General features: G+C 52.8%; 2 protein-coding genes across 8 annotated transcripts in view; both read left to right on the forward strand.

Annotated features, from left to right (window-relative positions):
- HPS1 (HPS1 biogenesis of lysosomal organelles complex 3 subunit 1) overlaps nucleotides 1–12,220 on the forward strand; it is a 30,915-nt gene extending 18,695 nt beyond the window's left edge. For 3 of the 5 annotated variants that reach the window (XM_058436115.1, XM_058436114.1, XM_058436113.1), the window contains 10 exons: nucleotides 939–988; nucleotides 2,207–2,374; nucleotides 2,472–2,651; nucleotides 3,862–3,923; nucleotides 4,600–4,734; nucleotides 4,819–4,883; nucleotides 5,981–6,126; nucleotides 8,312–8,425; nucleotides 10,194–10,276; nucleotides 10,725–12,218. In XM_058436115.1, coding sequence (XP_058292098.1) covers nucleotides 939–988; nucleotides 2,207–2,374; nucleotides 2,472–2,651; nucleotides 3,862–3,923; nucleotides 4,600–4,734; nucleotides 4,819–4,883; nucleotides 5,981–6,126; nucleotides 8,312–8,425; nucleotides 10,194–10,276; nucleotides 10,725–10,887 — 1,166 coding nt within the window. In that variant the 3' untranslated portion in view covers nucleotides 10,888–12,218. The other 2 variants (XM_058436116.1, XM_032134754.2) reach the window with 2 other exon arrangements.
- A 1,036-nt stretch (nucleotides 12,221–13,256) lies between these two features.
- PYROXD2 (pyridine nucleotide-disulphide oxidoreductase domain 2) overlaps nucleotides 13,257–21,283 on the forward strand; it is a 31,343-nt gene continuing 23,316 nt past the window's right edge. For 2 of the 3 annotated variants that reach the window (XM_032134853.2, XM_058436118.1), the window contains exons 1-4: nucleotides 13,268–13,430; nucleotides 17,391–17,410; nucleotides 20,350–20,443; nucleotides 20,633–20,706. In XM_032134853.2, coding sequence (XP_031990744.1) covers nucleotides 13,304–13,430; nucleotides 17,391–17,410; nucleotides 20,350–20,443; nucleotides 20,633–20,706 — 315 coding nt within the window. In that variant the 5' untranslated portion in view covers nucleotides 13,268–13,303. Of the gene's footprint in view, nucleotides 13,431–17,390; nucleotides 17,411–20,349; nucleotides 20,444–20,632; nucleotides 20,707–21,283 lie in introns of all 3 variants that reach the window. The other variant, XM_032134846.2, reaches the window with a different exon arrangement.

The following is a 21,283-nucleotide window of genomic DNA, read 5'->3' on the forward strand; positions in this document are numbered from 1 at the left end:
CCCCTGAGACTGTGTGCGAACTCATTGATGCCTGTGCAGTTCCTGGGGTGAGGGTTCCTAGCTATCTTCAGATTCCCTGAGCTCTCGAAGAGCCTGAGACCTGTTGAGAAGCAGAGTTCTGGGTAATCTCCGAAGTTCCTCTTACCACTCCCCTCCTCATTCATCACCATCCTCCTCCCAGTCCCTCTCTCTCGATAGTGGTTTTTTATGCCTTAGAACTGTAAAAAATAATGCTGTTCCACCATGCACAGAACTCACAACTTACAAATGGCTTGGGTTGCACTCATCCATTTGTAAATCAAGTGTTTAAGATGTAGGAACACATTTCCCCCGGAGAAACATCATTATAAATGAGGGTTGTTTGCAGTGAAATATTAGGTAACAGTATTATTACAGACACATAATATTTCAGATATGTGGTGGGTTCAGTAGGTTTTTGTGCGCTATACTAGGAAGGAAATCCACCTCAATTCCCAGCACACAGTAGGTGCTAAGTAAGAGCTTGCTGGTTGAATAAATGAATGGGCAAACGTGGACTGTGTGTGCTGACTCCTGAGGGGTGGGTTGAGGCCTGAAGGAATACAGGGGACAGAACAAGGAGGGGATTGGGGGCAAGGGAGGGGGGAGGAAGATGCCCCCCTACCCCCTGACCACCATTACCAAACATGTCCTCAGGAGCTTGATTCTCAGCAGTTGGCTCTGGGGGCAGCTTCTCTGCCAGGCCCAGGCCACCTTAGCCCTGGTACTGCAGAGTTCACCTTGTGCCTGCCAACTTAGGATGAAGGGGTGTTGCCCCAGCCACATTGGCACCCCTGCGTGGAGCTGGCGGCCAAGGGCTGAGGTTGTGGGGGGCACCTGGGCCCCCTACCCCATGCTGTTGAGCCATTGCTTATATCTCATAGTACTTACATCGTTATGTTATTACCTGTGGCCTGCAGGTAGCACCATCTGGCTGGAGGGGGGCACCCCACCCATGGATGCCATTCAGGTGAGTTTCTCCTGTGTTTGCCTGGGCGCCAGCTGATCTGAGATGCCGCAGTGAGTACTGGGGGCTCTGAGGGTTTCGCCTCCACCTCTACCCATGCCAGCCCTCCTCCTGCCCACCCCAGGGCTGGTCAGTGCAGGTGCCTGTCCTGGTGCCAGAGCTCAGTGCAGAGGCAGGGTCCGGAGATGGGCTGTGAGGGGTGGTGAACTTGCCCCTCCCCTCCCCCAGGTGCTGTCCCTCGGCTCCATTGTTCTTGGGAGTGAAAGTCCAATAGAATTTTTGATTGTTTTTAAGTGAGCATGTATATTTATTGTAGAAAAATCGGGGAATACAAAAGTAAACTATAAAAAAGGGCATACAAATTACTCTTAATTCCATCCTCAAAATGAGATTAACATCTTGGGGTGTTTCCTTCTAGTCTTTTTTTCCTATGACTTTACACACACACACACGCACTACATATGTACACGTGTGTATTTTTAAAATTAGATTTGGATACTAATGTGCTTCATTATACTTTTTTATTTAAACATTTTTCCATTTCCTAAGCACTCCCACAGTGTGGTTTGTAATGATTGTCTGGGAGTCCATCACATGCATATGTTATTTATCTAGCAAATCCCCAGGAAAATCACGTCATTGTGTCCAGTGTTTGCTGTTATGTATAATACCGAAGAGGAATTTTTGTGGCGCATCTCATGATTTCCTTAATTCTATAATTTTTTGCACTAAAGGCTTTCTTGCTCAGATCCCTCTGTAAGGCTGGAGCCTTGCCCATTTGGTCACTTTATGCCTCAGTTTCCCCCATTTGAGTGGCTGTTGGGATGTTCTGAGGGTGACTGAAATGATACAATGTTGAACATTAGATACCTCCATCTGTTGCAGATGTGGGGAGGGGACCTCTCCCCATCCACTCCCCATCCACGAGTGTTTCCCTGCCTTCTCGGTCCTCTCTGTGCCACCACCCAGCCCCTCTGCCCCTGCCCACTGCCCTGCTTGGCACCCGGGCCAGACTCTGGGCAGAAAGGCCCAGGAACAGCTGAGGGAGAGGGGCAACCGCGGAACTGGAGCTGCGAGGGCAAGTTCAGCAGAGTGCAGGGATTCAAAAACTGGAGTTTCTTGGAGCTAAAAATGTTTATTTCTTGTGGTTCACAGATAGGGCTGCAATGGGTGGGTCCAACTTAGGGATCCCACCTCTCACTGCAGCTCTTCTTCCTCTAGATAGCAGAGGACACCCTCCAAACGCTGGTTCCCCACTGCCCTGTGCCTTCCGGCCCCAGAAGGATCTTCCTGGATGCCAACGTGAAGGAAACCTACTGCCCACTAGCGCCCCACACCATGTACTGCCTGCCCCTGTGGCAGGGCATCAACCTGGTGCTCCTGACCAGGGTAGGAGAGCCCCTCACCCTGCCCTGGTGACTCTTGGGGCTGGCACGGCTTCCCCAGGGGCAGCCCCGTTCACCCGCCTCTCGGCCCTTTCCCTCAGAGCCCCAGCGCGCCGCTGGCCCTGGTCCTGTCCCAGCTGATGGATGGCTTCTCCATGCTGGAGAAGAAGCTGAAGGAAGGGCTGGAGGCCGGGGCCTCCCTGCGCTCCCAGCCCCTCGTGGGAGACCTGCGCCAGAGGATGGACAAGTTTGTCAAGAATCGAGGGGCACAGGAGATTCAGGTGAGACCCAGGTTCCAGTCCTCCCCACCTGGGGAAGGGGCAGGGCTGGCAGCAGTGTCCATCCAGTCCACAGCAGCTGAGGGGCCAGTGGGCCTGGGTTCCTGTCCGGGCTCCACCTCCCCGGGCCTATGATCCGTGTTTTCCCTATTATGAAATGATAAGGAAAACTTAGCTGCTTTTTAGGTTTTCAGAATCTTTTTATGTGTGTTTGGCAGAATACAAATTATAATTCCCCTTTTTTACGTGTGGAAACTAAGGCTTAGATAAGTTTTAACTTGGCCAAGATTATGCGGCTCATGAGCAGTGCAGCCAGAGCCTGGACGCAGTGAGCAAGTGCAGGCCGGGGATCTGCCCGTCACGGGCTTCCTCCCTGCAGCAGGGCTGTGTCCCCGGGCTCGCAGGGCAACACGGGGATGTGCAGGTCATGGCCCCACCCCACCCGCAGCAAGCTTAGGGCCCAGGTGGGGAGCTGAGACCAGGAGACACGCGAGAATGTGCAGGCAGTAGAAACAGGCCATCACTCCGTGCTCTGACAAAGCCCAGATCAGGGCCTGGACGGCAGTGGGGCGGGTGGGGGTTGACACTGGATTTAAGCAGTGGCTGCGCCTGGTGTTTGAGGAGCTAGGACCCATTGTGGCTGGAGTGCCCGTCAGTCTGAAGGCTGCATGATTGGCTGGAGGATGCAGAGCAAGCAGCTGATGCCCCAGACCCAGGCTTCTCTTCACGGAGGCAGAGGCAGTGCCACATCCTGCAGTGCCTCAGGGTGTCCTAAGGAGCACTTTCACTAGGACACCAAGTTCTTCTGCTTTATAGAGATCCTGTGAGGCCGCCCCCTGCATGGCTACCCCATGCCCTCCCAGCTCCTGCAGCAGCACCTCCTCCTCACACCCCAGCCCCTGCCCTATGTATGCCCCCCACCCCAAGGGGCTGGCCTGGCCGCTGTGATGGTGCTACTATGCGTGCCTGTGCCCGTCAGACAGCGAGCCCCTGGAAACTGCCCTTTAAATAAACGCTGCTGAGTGACTAGAACATGGCACACTGAAGTCTGCAGGGGGCTGGTGGGGCCTGCCAGGGTAGCCTGCATTGGCCAGATGGGCAGATTTGTCTGGGGGCCCTGTGCCCTCTCAGAGCCTGATCTGGGAAGGACTTTGGCCTGGACCTCACTGGAAACATGGTCGGGACGCAAACCTGCCCTCTGTCTTCCTTACAGAGCACCTGGCTGGAGTTTAAGGCCAAGGCTTTCTCCAAAAGTGAGCCCGGATCCTCCTGGGAGTGAGTGGTGGGCCTCAGGATAAGGGGTGGGTCATGTGCCCAGGGGACTGTTCCCTGGAAGACCACATCTCCTCCACCACTGCACTTCATTTATCAGCAAAATAATTTCAAGAAAGGAGACTTCTTCCCACATACGCAGAGCACCACGTGGAGAAGCTGGGAAGCTCCTTCCTATTGCCTCATCAGCTGTGGCTGCTCCCTTAGGTCTTTCCATCTGTCTATCCTGGGTGCAGGAGCAGGGTGGTCCACGTGGGAGTGAGGGGCTCCCCAGGTTGGTCTGTCCTGGGTACAGGAGTGGGGTGGTCCACATGGGGGCAAGGGGCTCCCCTAGGTCTGTCTGTCTATCCTGGGTGCAGGAACAGGGACGTCTACACGGGGCAAGGGCCTCCCTAGGTCTGTCTGTCTGTCTTTCTTGGGTGCAGGAGTCAAGTGGTCCACATGGGGCGAGGGGTTCTCCTAGGTCTCTCTCCTGGGTACAGGAGTGGGGTGGTCCACATGGGGTGAGGGGCTCCCCTAGGTCTGTCTGTCTGTCCTGGGTACAAGAGTGGGGTGACCCACACGGGGGAAGGGGCTCCCCAGGTCTGTCTGTCCTGGGTGCAGGAACGAGGTGGTCCACACAGGGCGAGGGGCTCCCCTAGGTCCCTTCTGCTGTAATGCTCTCCTCTCTCATGCTCAGGCTGCTCCAGGCATGTGGGAAGCTGAAGCGGCAGCTCTGCGCCATCTACCGGCTGAACTTCCTGACCACGGCCCCCAGCAGGGGAGGCCCACACCTGCCCCAGCACCTGCAGGACCAAGTGCAGAGGCTCATGCAGTAAGTGCGGTGCGGCCCCCTGGATGGCCAGGGCAGGGTCTGGGGCCTGTACTTCCTTCACACAGCCCGAGCTTCCCTTGGCAGGGAGAAGCTGACGGACTGGAAGGACTTCTTGCTGGTGAAGAGCAGGAGGAACATCACCATGGTGTCATATCCTGACGCCGGGGCCCCAGCCAGCCCAACAAGCCTCTTGGGTCTGCTGCCTCCACACCTGCTCCCTGGAGGGACTATGGGCCCCAGGGAAGGGGAATATATGTTCCACCCTGTCAGCTGCTCACCACCTCTCTGAAGGAAAATAATGGGACATAGTGGCCCATGTGCCTTGTCTATAGGAACACTTCGAGCTGAAATTTCAGGAATTCCTCCTGTCCCAAAGTTAATTCACAAAAGCCATAAAGACCCTTTATGTCAGTGTTGCCCAGCTGGCAAAATGGTAGTAGGTATTCCACGAGGGATGGGGACGGCGTGGGTTCCTGTGGTCTAGTTTAGTTGAAAGGACCATGTCCTTAGATCATCACAGTGCACAGTGGCATGTAAAAGCTCTAGAAGGCCTACGGTAAATGTTTATCCCTGTCTCAAAAGCCATTCCTAAGACTATTTGACCCTTTTATTATGGAACACTAATTTTATTGAATACTGATTTTCCATGAAACTTTATGTAAAGCAGCTTTTCCCATATCATCTCTGAAATGTCCAGCCGCCAGTCTCCTGAGGCAGGTCCTCAGTGGGCAGGTGAAAGGATGCCAGAGGGCCTCTTTAGCCACCAGCTGCTGCCCTTCCATGGATGTCTCTTCCCCTCCCAAATGGGAGCCTTCCAAACTCTCATGATGAAGTGTAAGGGTTTAGGAAGATCACAGTGAAGTGCATAGGTTGGGCGGTCAGCTAGGCTCACTCATGAACCAAGTGGCTGTGCTCACACTCCAGCCTCACGTGTGTCTGACTTAAATTCGTCCCTCATGAAAATGATGAACTGTGAGCATACCATGCTCCTGTAGGGCCAGAACTGCCCATGTCAAATGTGCAAGTGTTGAGGATCTTACAGCTTTTCAAGGCCTGGGGAGCTGGGAGGTAGTGGGGGATCTGAGGAAGCAAGGATACAGGGGGCTTGGCTGAAATGGAAGCCACTGGAAAGAGGCAGTCCTGGCCCTCCTGCCACCATGATTGGGCACAGCTAGAAGCCCAGGGAGAGGATAGAGGCAGGCCATCCCTAGCTCCTGGCTTGTAAGCACCTTAACTCAGACCTTCACCTACCTAGAAGACTTCCCAGGCTTGGTGCACTTCATCTATGTGGACCGCACGACCGGGCAGATGGTGGCGCCTTCCCTCAACTGCAGTGAAAAGACCTCGTCAGAGTTGGGCAAGGGGCCGCTGGCTGCCTTTGTCAAAACTAAGGTAACCATTCGGACCCAGGGCGGGGATGGGTGGGCCTCAGCCAATATTGGGCAGCCCCTCCTGGTGTGATCCACATGCCTGGGGCTAGCAGAGTGCGCTGGGCAGCAGGCCCGAGGAGGCAATGGCCAGTGCCGGCATAAATAAATGCTCGATAAGTATTTGTTGAATGAGCTAGAATGGAGAGAACAGCAAGGTCCATCAGTTGGGCATCAGAATTTAAAACAAGGTGATTTCTGTTAAGGAAGCATTCCCTGGAAATTCTTTTATTCTCCTTATTTAACTGTTTTTCATGGCAAAGTTGTAGTTTTGATAGGGGGAGGACCCGTGCCACTCTCCAAAAATCTATACGTGTGTGTGTGTGTGTGTGTGTGTGTGTGTGTGTGTGTGTGTGTGTGTGTTCTTTTCTTTCTTTTTTTTGGCGGAGGAGGCAAGTAAAGTGTATTCTAATGTTTAAAACAAGATGGGAAGATGGGTGGCGGAGGCATGTGTTGGAAGCCCAGCCCCATCTCCCACCAGTTATGTGGCTTTGGGCAGTACTTAGCCCAAGGGTCAGTTTCCTCATCTGTAGAAGGAAATAATAGTGCTATTTACATCACAGAGTTATGAAGATTACATGAGAGGATACGTATCAAATATTTAGCATAGCACGTGGCACAAAATACAGATACAGTTCATTCAGTACTTACTGGTGGCATCATCATCACCATCTTCATCCTTGCCCCTCATTCTGGAGACGGTTGGGGTTATCTTGGTACATTTCTTTCTGTTGGTTTTCTGTGCACAGTTTGTTGTAGCTGAGATCACTCTGTATGTACAACTTTGTTACTATGTTTTCACTTCACGTTCTATCAGATGCGTTTCCTCATGCCATTAATTCTTTATAGACATGATTTTTAGCTCCATAATAGTCCATCATGTGAATGTAACATAATTTATTGAACCATTTCCCTGATGTTTAGACATACAGATTATTTCTAGGCTTTTGCTGTTATAAATAATTCTGCAGTATAAGTATACACCTTACATACATCTGTGTCCCCACCTCTGATTATGTCCCCAAAATGGATTCCTAGAAATGGAATTAGTAAGTCAGATGGGAGGAATGTTTTTAAGGTTATTGGCGGGTGTTGTCAAATTACTTTCCTGAAAAGTATAGTCAATCCATGGCAGATTTAATTAGTAATTGCACAGTGATGCAGTTTGGAGCAGATTGCCTGTCCCTCCCGTTAAGGGTAGAGGAGAGGGCTCCTCGAGTCTCTTCCCAGCCCTGAAAGGTGGGAGAGAGCCCACTGTCCCTGCTGCCTTCCCTGGGGCACTTCACCAGCAGCATTGGTGACAGTCCCTGCGTCAGGCAGGAGGACATTCCCAGGGGAGCTAAGGCATGTGGTTTCTCAGGCCCTGTGTTTCCATCTGACCCCTTGGTGAACTCTGATTTGGACTTCACCCCTGGCTCAGGACGTCCTACAGGGTCACTCACCTGTGCCATCAGTTCCCAGCCTAAAGGGCACTAGGTGAGTGGGTGACCCCAGGCAGAGGAGGGGATTCAGGAGGCCACACCTTGTTCTCATGTTCTTTAATGATGTCCCTGGCTATTTTCTGGCCTGATGATCATTTCACTAATTTATTAATTTTTTTCAATATTATTATTTTTTGAGACAGGGTCTCACTTTGTCACCCAGGCTAGAGTGCAGTGGCACAAACACAGCTCACTGCAGCCTCGACCTCCTGGGCTCAAGCGATCCTCTTGTCTCAGCCCCCCAAGTAGCTGGGACTACAGGTGTGTGCTACCACACCCGGCTAATTATTTTGTATTTTTTGTAGAGATGGGGTTTTGCTGTGTTGCCCAGGATGCTCTCGAACTCTTGAGCTCAAGCAGCCTCCCAAAGTGCTAGGATTACAGGCGTAAGCCACCACACTAGCCCAGTTCACTAATTTATGGCTTATGTGTATAGTAAAGTTACACAAAGCTTTTTTACATATATTTTGCCCCCATGCTAACTAGAGGGTAGTCCATCCATCCAATAATGATTTATTGTTGAGCCTCCTGCTCTGAGCCGAGGCAGTGCCGGGGTACTAGGAGAGATGGAGCTTCTCGGCTGTGCACTTTCCTTCCTTCGGAGGTGAGAGCCGCCCAGGCAGACCAAGGCTGGGAGAGTGGTGATGCTTGCTCTCCTCTTTTCCCCAGGTCTGGTCTCTGATCCAGCTGGCGCGCAGATACCTGCAGAAGGGCTACACCACGCTGCTGTTCCAGGAGGGGGACTTCTACTGCTCTTACTTCCTGTGGTTTGAGAATGACATGGTAGGTGAGGCTGAGTCCCTGGGCCAGGACGGGCCGCACACACTTCCTGTTCTGTAACTCTTGGATTCCTTTCTTCTGAATTGTTGTCTGTCTGTCTCATCTTCTCTTCTTCTTGCTGGTAAGTCCAGCAGGTTGGGACCCAGAGCTCAGAGGTCACATTTTCACATGGGCATTTAACTGCTTTGGGATCCCTCTGCCCAGCTGTCTGGCAAACTCTTGCCATTGTCCACGTGGCATCCAGGCACACATGTGAGCAGATAGGCACGTGCCCCACTGTGAGAAATGCGACTCAGACCACACACTTTGTCGCTAGTGCTTCCATGTCACCAGCGTCACGTGCCAAGTGTGGCACACGGTCATCCCTGTGGCATAGGCCCCTGAACTCGAGTATAGGCCCCTGCTTGAAGCAGTGAGCCAGGCCGCCCGAGGAGACACTGGTGGTGTGGCTCGGGGCCCTGGCCACCTGGCCCTGCACTGCTTCCTCTGGGCCTCACTGTTACTGCAGAGTAAGCTCCGGTGAGGGGAACTTACTATCATTGTGTCTCCATTCATACAACGGGGTCAGGGATCCCTGCCCCAGCCACTGCACAGGGCTGTGAGGGGTGCAGCGGCTGGGGCTCCTCTCCTTCTGTCTCTCCTTCCTCTCTGTCTTTTCCCTTTCTTTGCTTTCCTCCTGTTTCTCTTTTATTTGCATCTCGCTTGTCACCATGAGTGGTTGTTCCAGCTCTCAGGAGTGTTCCTCCTCCCTCGCAGCCCTTGGTGTCTGGGTCCCTGCACTACCGTGCCTTCCCCTGCACCCACCCTGCACTCTCTTTGTTCACTGAGGGTGACAGCCATCCCTTTCCATAGGGCAGGGCGGTTAATGGGGCCCTCCACCGCTGTTCTCTCAGTCACCCCTCACAGCCCTGTAAAGTGGCTGGGGCAGGGATTCCTGACCCTGTTGTATGGATGGAGACACAATGATCCGGAGATCAGACGCCATGGCCAGGGCCATCAAGGCTGTAAGCGAGGAAGCCGGAGCCCAAGCTCTGCTCCCCCAGCCTGCAGGCTCCTCCCAGTTTTCCTCTGTGCCCTCAGAAGTACCCAGGACGTGTGTACAACAGAAGTGCTAGAAAATTCCTGTGACCTTTACTTTCACTTCTAGGGAGGGACAGGAGTCTGTGTACTTGGGTGGCCCCATGGGGTGATAAAGCGAGACAGAGCTGTGGGCTGGAGAAGCCAGGTTTGAATGCCAGCCACACAGCCCAGCCGGTGCCATGGGAGCAGCCCTGCACGCTACGGAATTCACTCCCCCTGCAGGGCAGGCCACGGTGCCCATGCAAGCGTCAGCTAAGTGCCATGTTTGTGCCTGGCACACAGAGCGCGTCCAGCAGATCTTAATTCCCTTCCCCACTTTATCCCACCCTGGGAATTCCCAATTCTTTCAAAGCAGAGGCTTGGGCCTTTTGTGAATGCTGTGCTCTTCAAGACCCTGTATGACAGCCCTGCAGGTTGCCCTCCTGAGCGTGTGTTTGTGGCCTGTACGGGTCCAGTTATTAATGGTAATGAGAGCTACCCTGCCGGCCCTTGAAACTTTGTATACTTTGTCTCTAATGTTCATAAGGTGACTGTTGTTATTCTGACTTCAAAGATGAAAAAACAAGGTCCAGGCATTTTCCCAAGCACCCAGCACACATGACAGAGCCAAGCCAGGCCGCAAGCCCAGTGCGTCTGACTCAGGCCCTTGCACTCTCCCCACACCCACTGCCTCCCTGTCCTCCCTCCTCAGGGGTACAAACTCCAGATGATCGAGGTGCCCGTCCTCTCCGACGACTCAGTGCCTATCGGCATGCTGGGAGGAGACTACTACAGGTGACGCCGCGTTGGGAGCCGCTGGGGACAGATGCCCCCATTTGGGTGATAAGTGCTTGCCTCTGCCGGAAGCAGCTTCTGCTTCAGCAGTGCCCTACCTCAGACCCAGAAATCCATGCTGGGAACACCTTCCCAGCTGGCCCTGTGTGCAGCGAGGGAGGACGGGTGTGGAGGGCACATCTGTGTTCCTACCACCTTCCTGCTGGCATGGTCTTGGCAGCACGGGGAACGTCTGTGCCCAGCCCAGAACATCCCTGCTGCTACCTTGTAGCCAGGATGGCACTGTTAGGTCAGTGAGGAACCGGAGCAGGTGTCAAGGCCCACATGCAGGGGCCTAGTGAGATGACCGAGGGCATGGGCATTTGCTTGCAAGGGCTCAGAGAGGCCTCTGGCGCTGGAGGAGTGCCACAGCCTCACTCCTTTATCCCATCCTCCCTTTCCTCCCCAGGAAGCTCCTGCGCTACTACAGCAAGAACCGCCCAACCGAGGCTGTCAGGTGCTACGAGCTGCTGGCCCTGCACCTGTCTGTCATCCCCACTGACCTGCTGGTGCAGCAGGCCGGCCAGCTGGCCCGGCGCCTCTGGGAGGCCTCCCGTATCCCCCTGCTCTAGGCCAAGGTGGCCGCAGTCTGCCTTTGCATCCTGTCCTCCAGTCGCCCTTTCTTCCCACTGTTCCCCATGACGAGAGCCTCCTGTCTGCAGTGGCCATCCTGAGGATGGGGCAGAGTGCCCAGGGTGGCCCCAGGGTTTCTAAAACCCCACCTAGACCACCCTCCATGTCGGGTACTGAGCAAGGCCCCAGATCCTTCTCTCTGGAGGAAGAGGGAAGCCCAAGGGTCCTGTTTGCAAAACAACAGTGGCAGCAGCTCCTCTTCCAGAGCTGCCTGTGCCTTTATCCTGGGAGATGGGGAGGAAGCCCCATCTCTGCTGTTCCCTGCGTGGAGGAAGCCCACCCGGGAAGCTCTCTCCTATCCCAGGTAAAAGGTGCTCCTTTGCCTGGGTTTGAATTCCAGCCCTGCCACTTCCTCTCTGCACCTCCTGGCAAGTTTCTTCTATTCCCCATATTTAAAGCAGTGGCACCTCCCTCCCAGGGTGGCGTGAGGATTACCCAATGTGGTAGGTGCTCAATAAATGTTGGTCATTGTTATCACTGAAGCCCAACATGCTTGTGCTTCTAGACCCTTCTGTCAGTGCTGATAAGCCCTTGCTAAGTCCCAGCCCCTTCATGCTCGGCTGGCGTCTGCCCTAGGGCTGGGGTTCTCAAGCCCCTGGCCCTGGCCCAGAGATTTGGATTCACTTGGCGGCTGTGGAGCCCAGGCTTTGATGTCTTTCAAAGCTTCCGTGGTGCATCCTGGATTGAGAACCACCACCCGAGGGGTACAGCCCCTCTCTTCCAACCGAGAAGTTCCCGTCCCAGAATGGACCTAAGGACAAGAGACCCTGGGAGCCCTGGGACCGGGAGTGTCTGCTCCTCTGAGGCCAGGAGGCCGGTGCTGGGCCAGAGAGGGCGGCGTGGCGAAAGTCAGTGTCCACTGCAGCACAGGATCAGATGGCCGCGTGCTGTGCATGCAGGAGCCTTGCCTTCTGTGTCTTCAGTCATGAGCCAAAATTCGCTCAAAGACTGGTCTCTCCCTTGCAGGGAACAGCTTTGGGGAGGCGCTGGGGGAGCTCGAACCCACACGTTGGTCTAAACCCTGAGAAGGTGGCAGTGAGGAAGTGTCCCCTCAGGTGACTGGATGTGTGTTCCTCCTTAACATCATCTGATGGAATGGCAATGAAAAGCATGGATTGTGGAAAATACAGAAAAACATAAAGGAAAAAACTCCAATCCTCTGAGCCCACCACTGTTCAGGACCCCTGCTTTTCACCTACTATTTCCCTTTAGTTTTTAGCAGCGGCTGGATGTGATATGTCTAGTTTAACCAGTCCCCTTGATCTTTCTATATAATAAATAACACAGGGGTGAACATCCTGAATCAGAACTTAGCAGAGATGCTCACATGCGGGGTAACTGTCCATGGTGTGTGGAGGGGTCCTCAGAACCCCCTCTTAGGATCATCTCCACATACTCTCCCAGTTCTGAGATTCGTTACCGATAGCAGGTTTCCGTCACACCGCGATAACAGAGCAGTGCAGGAACTCTCCGCTCCGAGGGGTTTTTCCTCCTAGGGGAACACTCTGCTAAGTAATGGGCAGAGAACAAAGGGGCTCCTAATTCAAGGCAGGCCTAAGGGAGGGTCGGAAAGAACTTTAGCTGGAGGTATTTACAGATGTGACCTCGAATCCTTGGGGATTCTTGGAAAATGGGCAAGGTGCCAAAAGAGGAGAAATGGCCAGGCCTTCAAAATAGAAAAACCCGGAGAATTACAGATAGTGAACTTGCCCCTAAGTCCTCATTGAGGGGTGTGTTTGAGCATTTAGGGGAGGACTCCAGTGCTCCTCAGCGACAGACACAGCCGCCTCTGCGGTGTCTGAAGGCCCTGGTCATGGTGACGCTAGATGGCCGCCCTGGGCGCCTCCTGTGGGTGTAGAGGCATCACCACTCTGCACTGGCAGACTCAGCATGGAGTCGGAGCAGAGTCTGGCATGAGCACTTGCCATCCCAGGCGTTTCAGTTCTGACTGAAGGGAGACGCACAGGGGAGGAGAGGGCCCTTTCGAGCTCCGCTCTGCCTCCACCACTCATTCCCTAACCCCGCAGCCTCGGCGCCCTCATCTATAAAATGGGGAGTTTTGCCTACAGGGTTCAGCACAGTGCCGGCCCGACATAGGAACCCCAGTGGATTATCAGTTTTGCCATTATCCCCTGCATCCTGGAGGTGACACTGCCTGGCTAATAAGCAACCCCTCCAAGCCGCACGGCAGCAGGAGGCTGGCCTGTGGCCAAGAATGCATGGTGGAGGGGGCCTGGAGGGGGACTGCAGCTCCTCCTCTTCCTGCTTCCTCCCTGCTCCACCCCGTGCCTAGGGCAGCACAAAAGCCAATCGCTAGCAAACTTCCTGCCTAGCAAGGCCCAGCCTGGGGCAGAAATGGCTGCAAGTGGCCGAGGTCTCTGCAAGGCTGTGGCCGCCTCTCCCTTCCCGGCTTGGAGACGAGCTCACACGGAAGCCGGGGGAGGTCTGAAGCCTGAGTATGATGCGGTGGTGATAGGAGCAGGTAAAGTAGTAAAGAAAGCTGGGCCAGAGCTGAGGGGTGGGAAGGCAGCCCTGCTCAGAGCTTGGTGGGGAGGGGGAGGCTTTGCCAAGCCCCACTGCTCTCTCCTCTGGCATAACCCAGCCAGAAGTTTATACACTAGCAGGGGCTGCAATGGAAAGCCCTTCCATCTGGCAGGCAGGCACCTGGGATTCCACTGCTGGCTCTGCTGTGTGGCCTGGGGCAAATGCTTGCCTTCTCTGGGCTTGGATCTTCCCATGGAGAATGACAGAGGAAGACTAGGTGAGCTCAGGGGTTTCCCTATATCTCCTGCAAAGTGACCTAGTTTCCACCGCATTCCGAGCCTATGGTTTGTAAGGGTTGGAAAAAGCCCTGGGCCAACAGACAAGTGAAATCCAGCACCCCGCCCCCTCAGGGCCCTGAGTTCTGGTCACCACTACCTTACCACTGAGGCCACCCCTCATCACAAGAAACTGCAGTCATTTCATAAAGGCCAGTTAGGATAAAACAGAACTGAGTCCCAGAGTTCCTACTGCATGTCTGCAGAGGGAGGTGGACCCCATTGCCTTGCAGCTCTGGGACATTTGGGGATCTGCAGTGATCCTGCCACACTTTGTCAACCCCTGGGCTCAGAGTATCACAGTCTACGGGTGCCAGGGGAAGAGGCAGGCCCAGGACCAGGTGGTCTTTCCTTAGTGCCTTCCATTCACACTTGCAGAGGGCCCCAAATGCATGATTGCCAACTAGGTCTATACAGAGATAATGACGGGACCGAAAGCAGACGGCACTCAACATGCAGCTTTGGGGACATGTCTTCATTTCCATATGCACTAGAGCAGTTGCAAGCTGGTAGATACTCAACAGTCACCTCTCCAGGGAAAAATGTGTGATGTATGTGTGTGTGTACGTGTATATATGTATGTATATATACACACATATAAGGCTTTGATTTTTGCCAAACTCAGTAGCCAACCTATAGGTGCAATTGACAAATGAGGGTAGCTCTAAAGAGAATGGTGCTGCGTATTTTCTGTAAAGAGTAGGATGGTCGTGAAACAAGTGAAACAACGAAGATTTATGTCCCAACATTACTCCTTCTTTATTTTTTAAATTTTATTTTAATTTAATTTAATTAAATTAATTAATTAATTTATTTATTTATTGAGACGGAGTCTCACTCTGTCGCCCAGGCTGGAGTGCAGTGGCACAATCTCGGCTCACTGCAACCTCTGCCTTCTGGGTTCGAGCGATTCTCTTGCCTCAGCCTCCTGAGTAGCTGGGACTACAGGCGCCCGCCACCACGCCCGGCTAATTTTTGTATTTTTAGAAGAGACGGGGTTTCACCATGTTGGCCAGGCTGATCTGAAACTCCTGGCCTTGTGATCCACCCGCCTCAGCCTCCCAAAGTGCTGGGATTACTGGTGTGAGCCACTGCACCCGGCCTCCTTCTTTAAGTGACAGGAATGATGTTACTCAAATAAGATAATATTGTTCTAATACTAGAATATTTCCTTCAATTTTTGTGCTATATATTCACGCTATAACAGCTAACGCTGTTAGGTTTAATCTGCATTATTAGCATTTTCCCATTGCTTTCTTAAGCCTGACCACAAAAAATAAATTCAGCCCTTCTGTGTAATATTTGCTGATGACGGTGGTCTAAATACTCCCACCATAGCCTTTTCTGTTACCAAGATGAGGTTGCTCAATGTGATTTAGGAGAGATACCCAGTAGCACATCATTGTATAGTGTGTCCACCATGCAGATATGTACATAGAGGCCAGTGACTGCCAGGGCATGGGTAACAGTGTATAGTATGTCCACCATGCACATAGGTACATAGAGGCCAATGACTGCCAGGGCATGGGCAACAGTCAAATGTAGTAAAACAAATAGGAGGTAGTGTGTTTCGAGTATTTATTACCTTTGTTTTTAATATAATTTATTTAATTGTAAGCTTATATAATTTACTTTACAACAATGGCTGTTTGACAGCTGGCTCACAAACTCCCTGGGCTGGTGGGAGCCATCTCCAGCACCTCACTTAGCCTCAGAGAAGCCCCCTGCCTCCCTCCGTGCTCGGCCACAGCTCACCCTGCTGTCTCCTAATGGGGAAGGTTGACTCTAGGTCACCAGCTGCATTGGTGACTTGCCTACAAGTGGGAGTGAGTCTCAGTGTGTGAGCTTTTCCTTGACATGATTTCTTTAGTTGCTAAACATACCGTAAAGCCTGGTTTAAAGGCATCTTGGGCCTCAGTGAGGAATAGAATGACATCTTCTGAGACAAGGGTTACCTCTTGAGTCCCTGAAGGCACACTGGCACCTGGCCGCCACCTTGAAGATGAATCTGATTTAGTCATTTGACTAAATGTGCCTGAGAGTGACTGAGGGGCTTGTTAAAATGGAGATTCCTGGCCCGGTACCTGGTGACGAGCATTCTGAGGGCGGAAGGTGACTCCCGGAGGTCGGCACATCCACCCAACCAACACTGCCTGAAGCAGGCAGCTGCAGAGCCCACGCCCAGAGCAGCTCCTCAACAGCCCAGGCGCCTGCTATGGGGCCCCTGAGGCAGGTCTGGGGATTAGCAGAGCCCACAGCTGAAGTCCTCTTCAAGGGAACAGAGGTGTGACCAGAAGCCAAGGAGGGCTCAGCCAGGACTTGAGGGTGGGCACTGGGAGGGGGTCTTGTGCTTTGGATCCTTGATCTTACTCATTTGAGGTCTGCCGTGATTGAACTGGACCCAGTTGCCTGGAAAACTGTGAGTTTTCCAAGATTGATCATCAGCACCAATTAAAAGACAAATAGCTCCCATTTATCTCATCCTTGCCACACTGCAGGGTCCCTGGCACCCTCTGTTCCCCATATGAAGAAACTCAAGGCTCAGGGCAGCTGACGACTCTCTGAGGTCATGCCCTGGCAAACAGCAGAGGCTGGGCTGAGCCCAGGACTGTCTGCCTTTAGTTTGCTGCATGTCTTTGAGAGACAGTTTCCATCTGTTCATGAGTCCCAACTGGCAGATTGTTTAAACTTTCTTATGAACATTTTCAAAAGCCCATACAAATAAAGTGTATGTCAACCGGCACTTTTTAAGATGAACTATAACCAACTAGCTTCTCACATGCTTCTCATTTGGTAAGAGTTAATTTTAGCTCATGAAACTTTTGGTTCTGTGAAACACCTGCCGAACAGACTCCTGGGAAGGGGGTCTGTGGGAGTCGACATTTACACAACCTCCCAGGTGATTCTGAGCTTCTCAGAGCTGGAGAGGCACTTGCTACCCAGGGGCTTGGTGTGGAACATGAGATGCCAAAGCCAAATTCAGGCCTCTCAGCTCAAGGCACCCTGAAGCACAGCTGTGCATGTTTACTTCATGTTGAACTGTTCATGTTTTATTTTTGGAACACTGGGGATTGGCAAAAACAAACCTATGTGAATAAAGCCTTCTAGGGCACCACTGTGCCGATTGTGAACCACACGTGGACAAAACAAGCCGCGCTTGACAGCAACTACCCACATGACCAGCACTCCCCTGGATGCTGATGCTGCCACCCGAGATGGGATGTTGGCGCACCAGCATGCCAGCCACCCATTGCTTCTCCTGCTTGCCAACTCAACCGTGCTGCTCCCTCAGACGCCATCACTTGCGCCTCCCAAGCGATGGAAGCCCTGGCAATGCTCTCATGAGCCCCTCACTCCAGCAGAGCCCCTGACCAAGCCAGGGGAGCAGGACTTTTCCAGCCAGGGCAAGAACCAGGGTTTTCTGACTCCTTGAAGATCTAGTGTTTCATGGAGTTGAGCTAGATGCTGTTCCAACATCAGAGTGCGGGAAGGGGAGGGGAGGGTCACCAAGGATCTTCATGGCATGGGGAACGGGCAGCGGTGAGCACATTCCTCAAGGACTGTCTGTCGGCCCACCCACTGACCAGTGATGCTTTCCTTCCCTCTCCCCTGTTTTGTTGCAGGACACAATGGACTGGTGGCTGTGAGTACCTCCCCACTTGATCCCACTTCACTGGCCCCTAGGCGTGTGGCTCTCAGCAGTCTGGGAAGGAATGTGAAGAAGCAGGTGGGATAAGGGCCTCGAGAGAGAAGGAAAAGGCAGCCTAGTCGATGCTCTCTGCTCTCCAGCGCTGACTGGGGGCTGGGTCAAATGGACATCTGCAGCCAGCTGAGGACATCACAGGCTCCTTTCCTCCCCTTCCCCTTATGGGGAAAGGTGGTTTCCCCATGGCCTGTGAGGGAGTCAGGGAGCTTCCAGAAGCAAGCTGACAAGGCGGGGAAGCATGTAACCAACATAGCATGGGAGCAGGTGGGACCCAGGGGATTGGGCACCTGGGGCGGGGTGGGGGCTCTTGACTCCAGATCATAGGCAGTCCTTGTGTCTAGAGCCCTGTGTTCCCAGCCAGGTCCAGGCCATGTACCACCTTGGAGTACATAGCTGCTATGTGGCCAAAGTGTGCCCTGGAGACATTGAGGAGCTCAGTCTAGCAGAAGGGCCTGCACCCTGTCCCCAACACAACTGACTTCAAGATCCCAAACTGAGCTGGGTATCCCAGAGCTATCCTTAGCCTATGCTTCTGTAACCTGAGTCCAGATACCTCCAGGAGGCCACAGAAGGTATTCAGGGCCACAAAACAAACATGGAACATCTTCTTGAAGCAGCGGCAGCTCTAGAATATCAATATAGGGGTAAACTGTGGGTGTGCTAACGGACTGATGTTAAACCTTAATACTTTGCCTGATGTCTAAGTTTTACTTGAACATTTTACGTGGGGCATTTTGTAACTCAATGGATCAGTAATTTAAAACATTGATTTTATTTATTTTATTTTAATTTTTTTTGAGATGGAGTTTCGCTCTTGTCACCCAGGCTGGAGTGCAATGGCATGATCTCGGCCCACTGCAACCTCTACTTCCCGGGTTCAAGCAATTCTCCTGCCTCAGCCTCCTGAGTAGCTGGGATTGCAGGCACCCGCCATCAGGCCTGGCTAATTTTTGTATTTTTGGTAGAGACGGGGTTTCGCCATGTTGACCAGGCTGATCTCGAACTCCTGATCTCAGGTGACCCGCCTGCCTTAGCCTCTGAAAGTGCTGAGATTACAGGCGTGAACCACCACGCCCGGCCTGATTTTGTATTAACATAAACAAAGATTCATCTCCCAGCTCTGCCACTTTGTGAAGGTTAAGGTGAGTCACTTAACCTCTCCGAGTCACGGTAAAATGGAACAATGGCACCTGCCCTCACAGAGCTGCTGTGAAGGTAATAGATCATTTGCTGCTAGGACCTGGCACATGCAGCCTTACCCAAATGGTGGCTGTTATTACTGGAAGTTTCCAGGCCAAGGAAGGCTGGTGTCCACGCCCTTCACCTAAAGCCCACCAGGAACACACTTGTAGTTAGTCTAGTTTGGTTTCTTGCTCTTTGCAGCGAGGGAACTCCCATCAGGGGAACCTCAGGTTGCTCAGTAGGAAGGTGTTAGAAAGAACCTAGCACAGGATTTGAGCTTTGGTGATTTGAGGGAAGGCCTAAGAAAATAGGGGTTGCCATAGGTTAGATACTGTCAGGAAGGAGGGACAGCCCTGCAACTGGGCAGCTCAAGAAATCTGATCTATAGGGAGGAGAGACGAGTGTGCAGAGAGCAGTAATTGATAAAGAAGTAGCAGTCACTCATTTCAGCCAAGAGGGGTGTTCGGTATTTTCTGGATGGCACGGAGACATTGCTTTTGTTTGTGCTTGCCTCATTTTATCATAGTCTCATAGAAACCTTGTTTGAGGTTGTCAATCTGTGAGATCGTTCCTGTGTAATAGGAGAATGACGCAGCTCACCTTGCGTGCCAGGCCTCAGCCACTGAGTGACGGCTGCTGTTTCTTTCTCAGTAGGTTATGATAGGATATGTTAGGAGGATAGATGCTGGTTTCACGCTGTCTGGTTTCAATTCCCAACACCTCTACTCATCAGCTCTGTGAGCCTGAGGCAAGCTGTTAACCTCATTGAGCCTCAGTTTTCTCATCTGTAAAATGGGAGAATCACAGTACCTACCTCTTGGCTGGTGGGAAAAATTAAACAAGACAATGTACTCACTGTTTCTGGCACATAGTAGTTGCCAAGTGAGCTTTTTGAAAAGTCTGACTTTTGCATAGCACCATTCCTGTGGTCACAGGGCCAGCATTTTAGATCAGTAGATTCATGACCAGTTTGGTTCAACAATTATTTATTGATTTTTCCACTAAGTGCTAGAAAAAAATTAATAGAAATCCTTGCATCATTTGTTCTCCCAAAATAAAGCTCTGCTATGAACAGCTTCATTTACTGAGTACATTCTCTGTGCCAGGGACCACTTAAAGCCCTGTCTAGGGACCAGCTCAGTTCATCTTCACAGCAGCCTTGTGAAGTGGGTAAAGCCGGGACTATTTTCATCAGCCCCATTTTTGCATGTGAACAAACTAAGGCCAGACGGATCAGGTACTGAGGCTGCAGCAGCAGAGAGAGAACGAGGGGCTGAACCTAGGTGGAAGGGTCAGCATTCACAAGTTCCACCTCACTGTGCTGTGCTTGTAGGAGAAATGAGGCTTGCTCCCTGCCTGGAGGAAAGCGACATCCCAGGGCAGGGTGGCAGGAAGCAGCGTGAGTCCCCGAGGCACCAGGCCTCTAAGGAGGGAAGACCACCTTCAGTTGGGAAGTGGAGGGGCGGGAGCAGGCCTCTCGGATCTTAGAGGACATCTAGAAAAGGCGAGAATGGAAAGGGAAGCACAGGGAAGGGCATTCCCAGAGGCGGGAACAGCATGAGTGGGGCGGGGAGGCCGTGGGGTGTGGGCCATACTGGCCTGTAGTGAGGACCTTAGTCTGCGGGTCAGCCCGAGGGAGCCCTGACATTTCAGAGGGATAAAGGGAGGGCCCTGTGTGCTGCCCCACTTCCCAGGCAGCGTACCTACAGAGACTGGGGGTGAACACTGCCGTCTTCGAGAGGCGCCATGTGATCGGAGGTGCAGCTGTCACTGAGGAGATCATCCCAGGTGAGCTCTGATGTGGCATGGAGGAGTGGAGGGCAGTGACTCCGGGTGACAGATTTCATCCCTGGTGACCCCGGGTGACGGTCTCCATCCCTGGTGACCCTGATGACAATCTTCATCCCTGCTGACCCCTGGTGACGGTCCTCATCCCTGGTGACCCCTGGTGACAGTCTTCATCGGATTCGGTTTCAGGATTTAAGTTCTCCCGTGCGTCCTACCTGCTCAGCCTGCTGAGGCCGCAGATTTACACTGATCTGGAGCTGAAGGTAGGGCCCCCCCCGGTCCGATTACAGGGAGGGAGGAGGCAGTTCCATCTTCCCAACCTGGGTGGAGGCTCCCTGTTCTGTGCCTGAGGTGAGGCCCGCCCCTGAGGGCTCCCTCTTCCACTCAAGTCTTGTGTATCCCACGTGGTCTCCCTGCTGCGTTCCCACAGATGGGTTTTGTCTCGTCCATGTAGTGTCTTGAAAAGTGGGAAATTTCATCCAAAAATCAGACTTCTCTTGAAGAATGAGCTTTGTCACCCTCAGGCCCACGTGGGACACCTATCTGAAGCCTTGGGCGCCTGAGCTTACAGCTGCCTTGGGACATGAGCCCGATTTCTGCCCTCATTGAACTTGAGAGCTGCTTACCTCTCTTGGCAGCTGGAGCAGGAAGTGGGACCTGGGGACTTTTCTGGCTCCCGGGCTGTTTGGAAGGTTCCTGGGAGTCTCATCTGGCACTGTTTGCCTCTCTTAGTCTGCTGACCTTTGTCCACAACCTGGCCCAACCCTGCCCCCCACCCTTTCACCTTCCTTCACCCCCACTGTCTTATAAACCGTGTCACCACGTTCCTGAGGCTGATTG

Source organism: Hylobates moloch, unplaced genomic scaffold, assembly GCF_009828535.3.
Source record: "Hylobates moloch isolate HMO894 unplaced genomic scaffold, HMol_V3 SCAFFOLD_3, whole genome shotgun sequence".
Classification (NCBI taxonomy): domain Eukaryota; kingdom Metazoa; phylum Chordata; class Mammalia; order Primates; family Hylobatidae; genus Hylobates; species Hylobates moloch.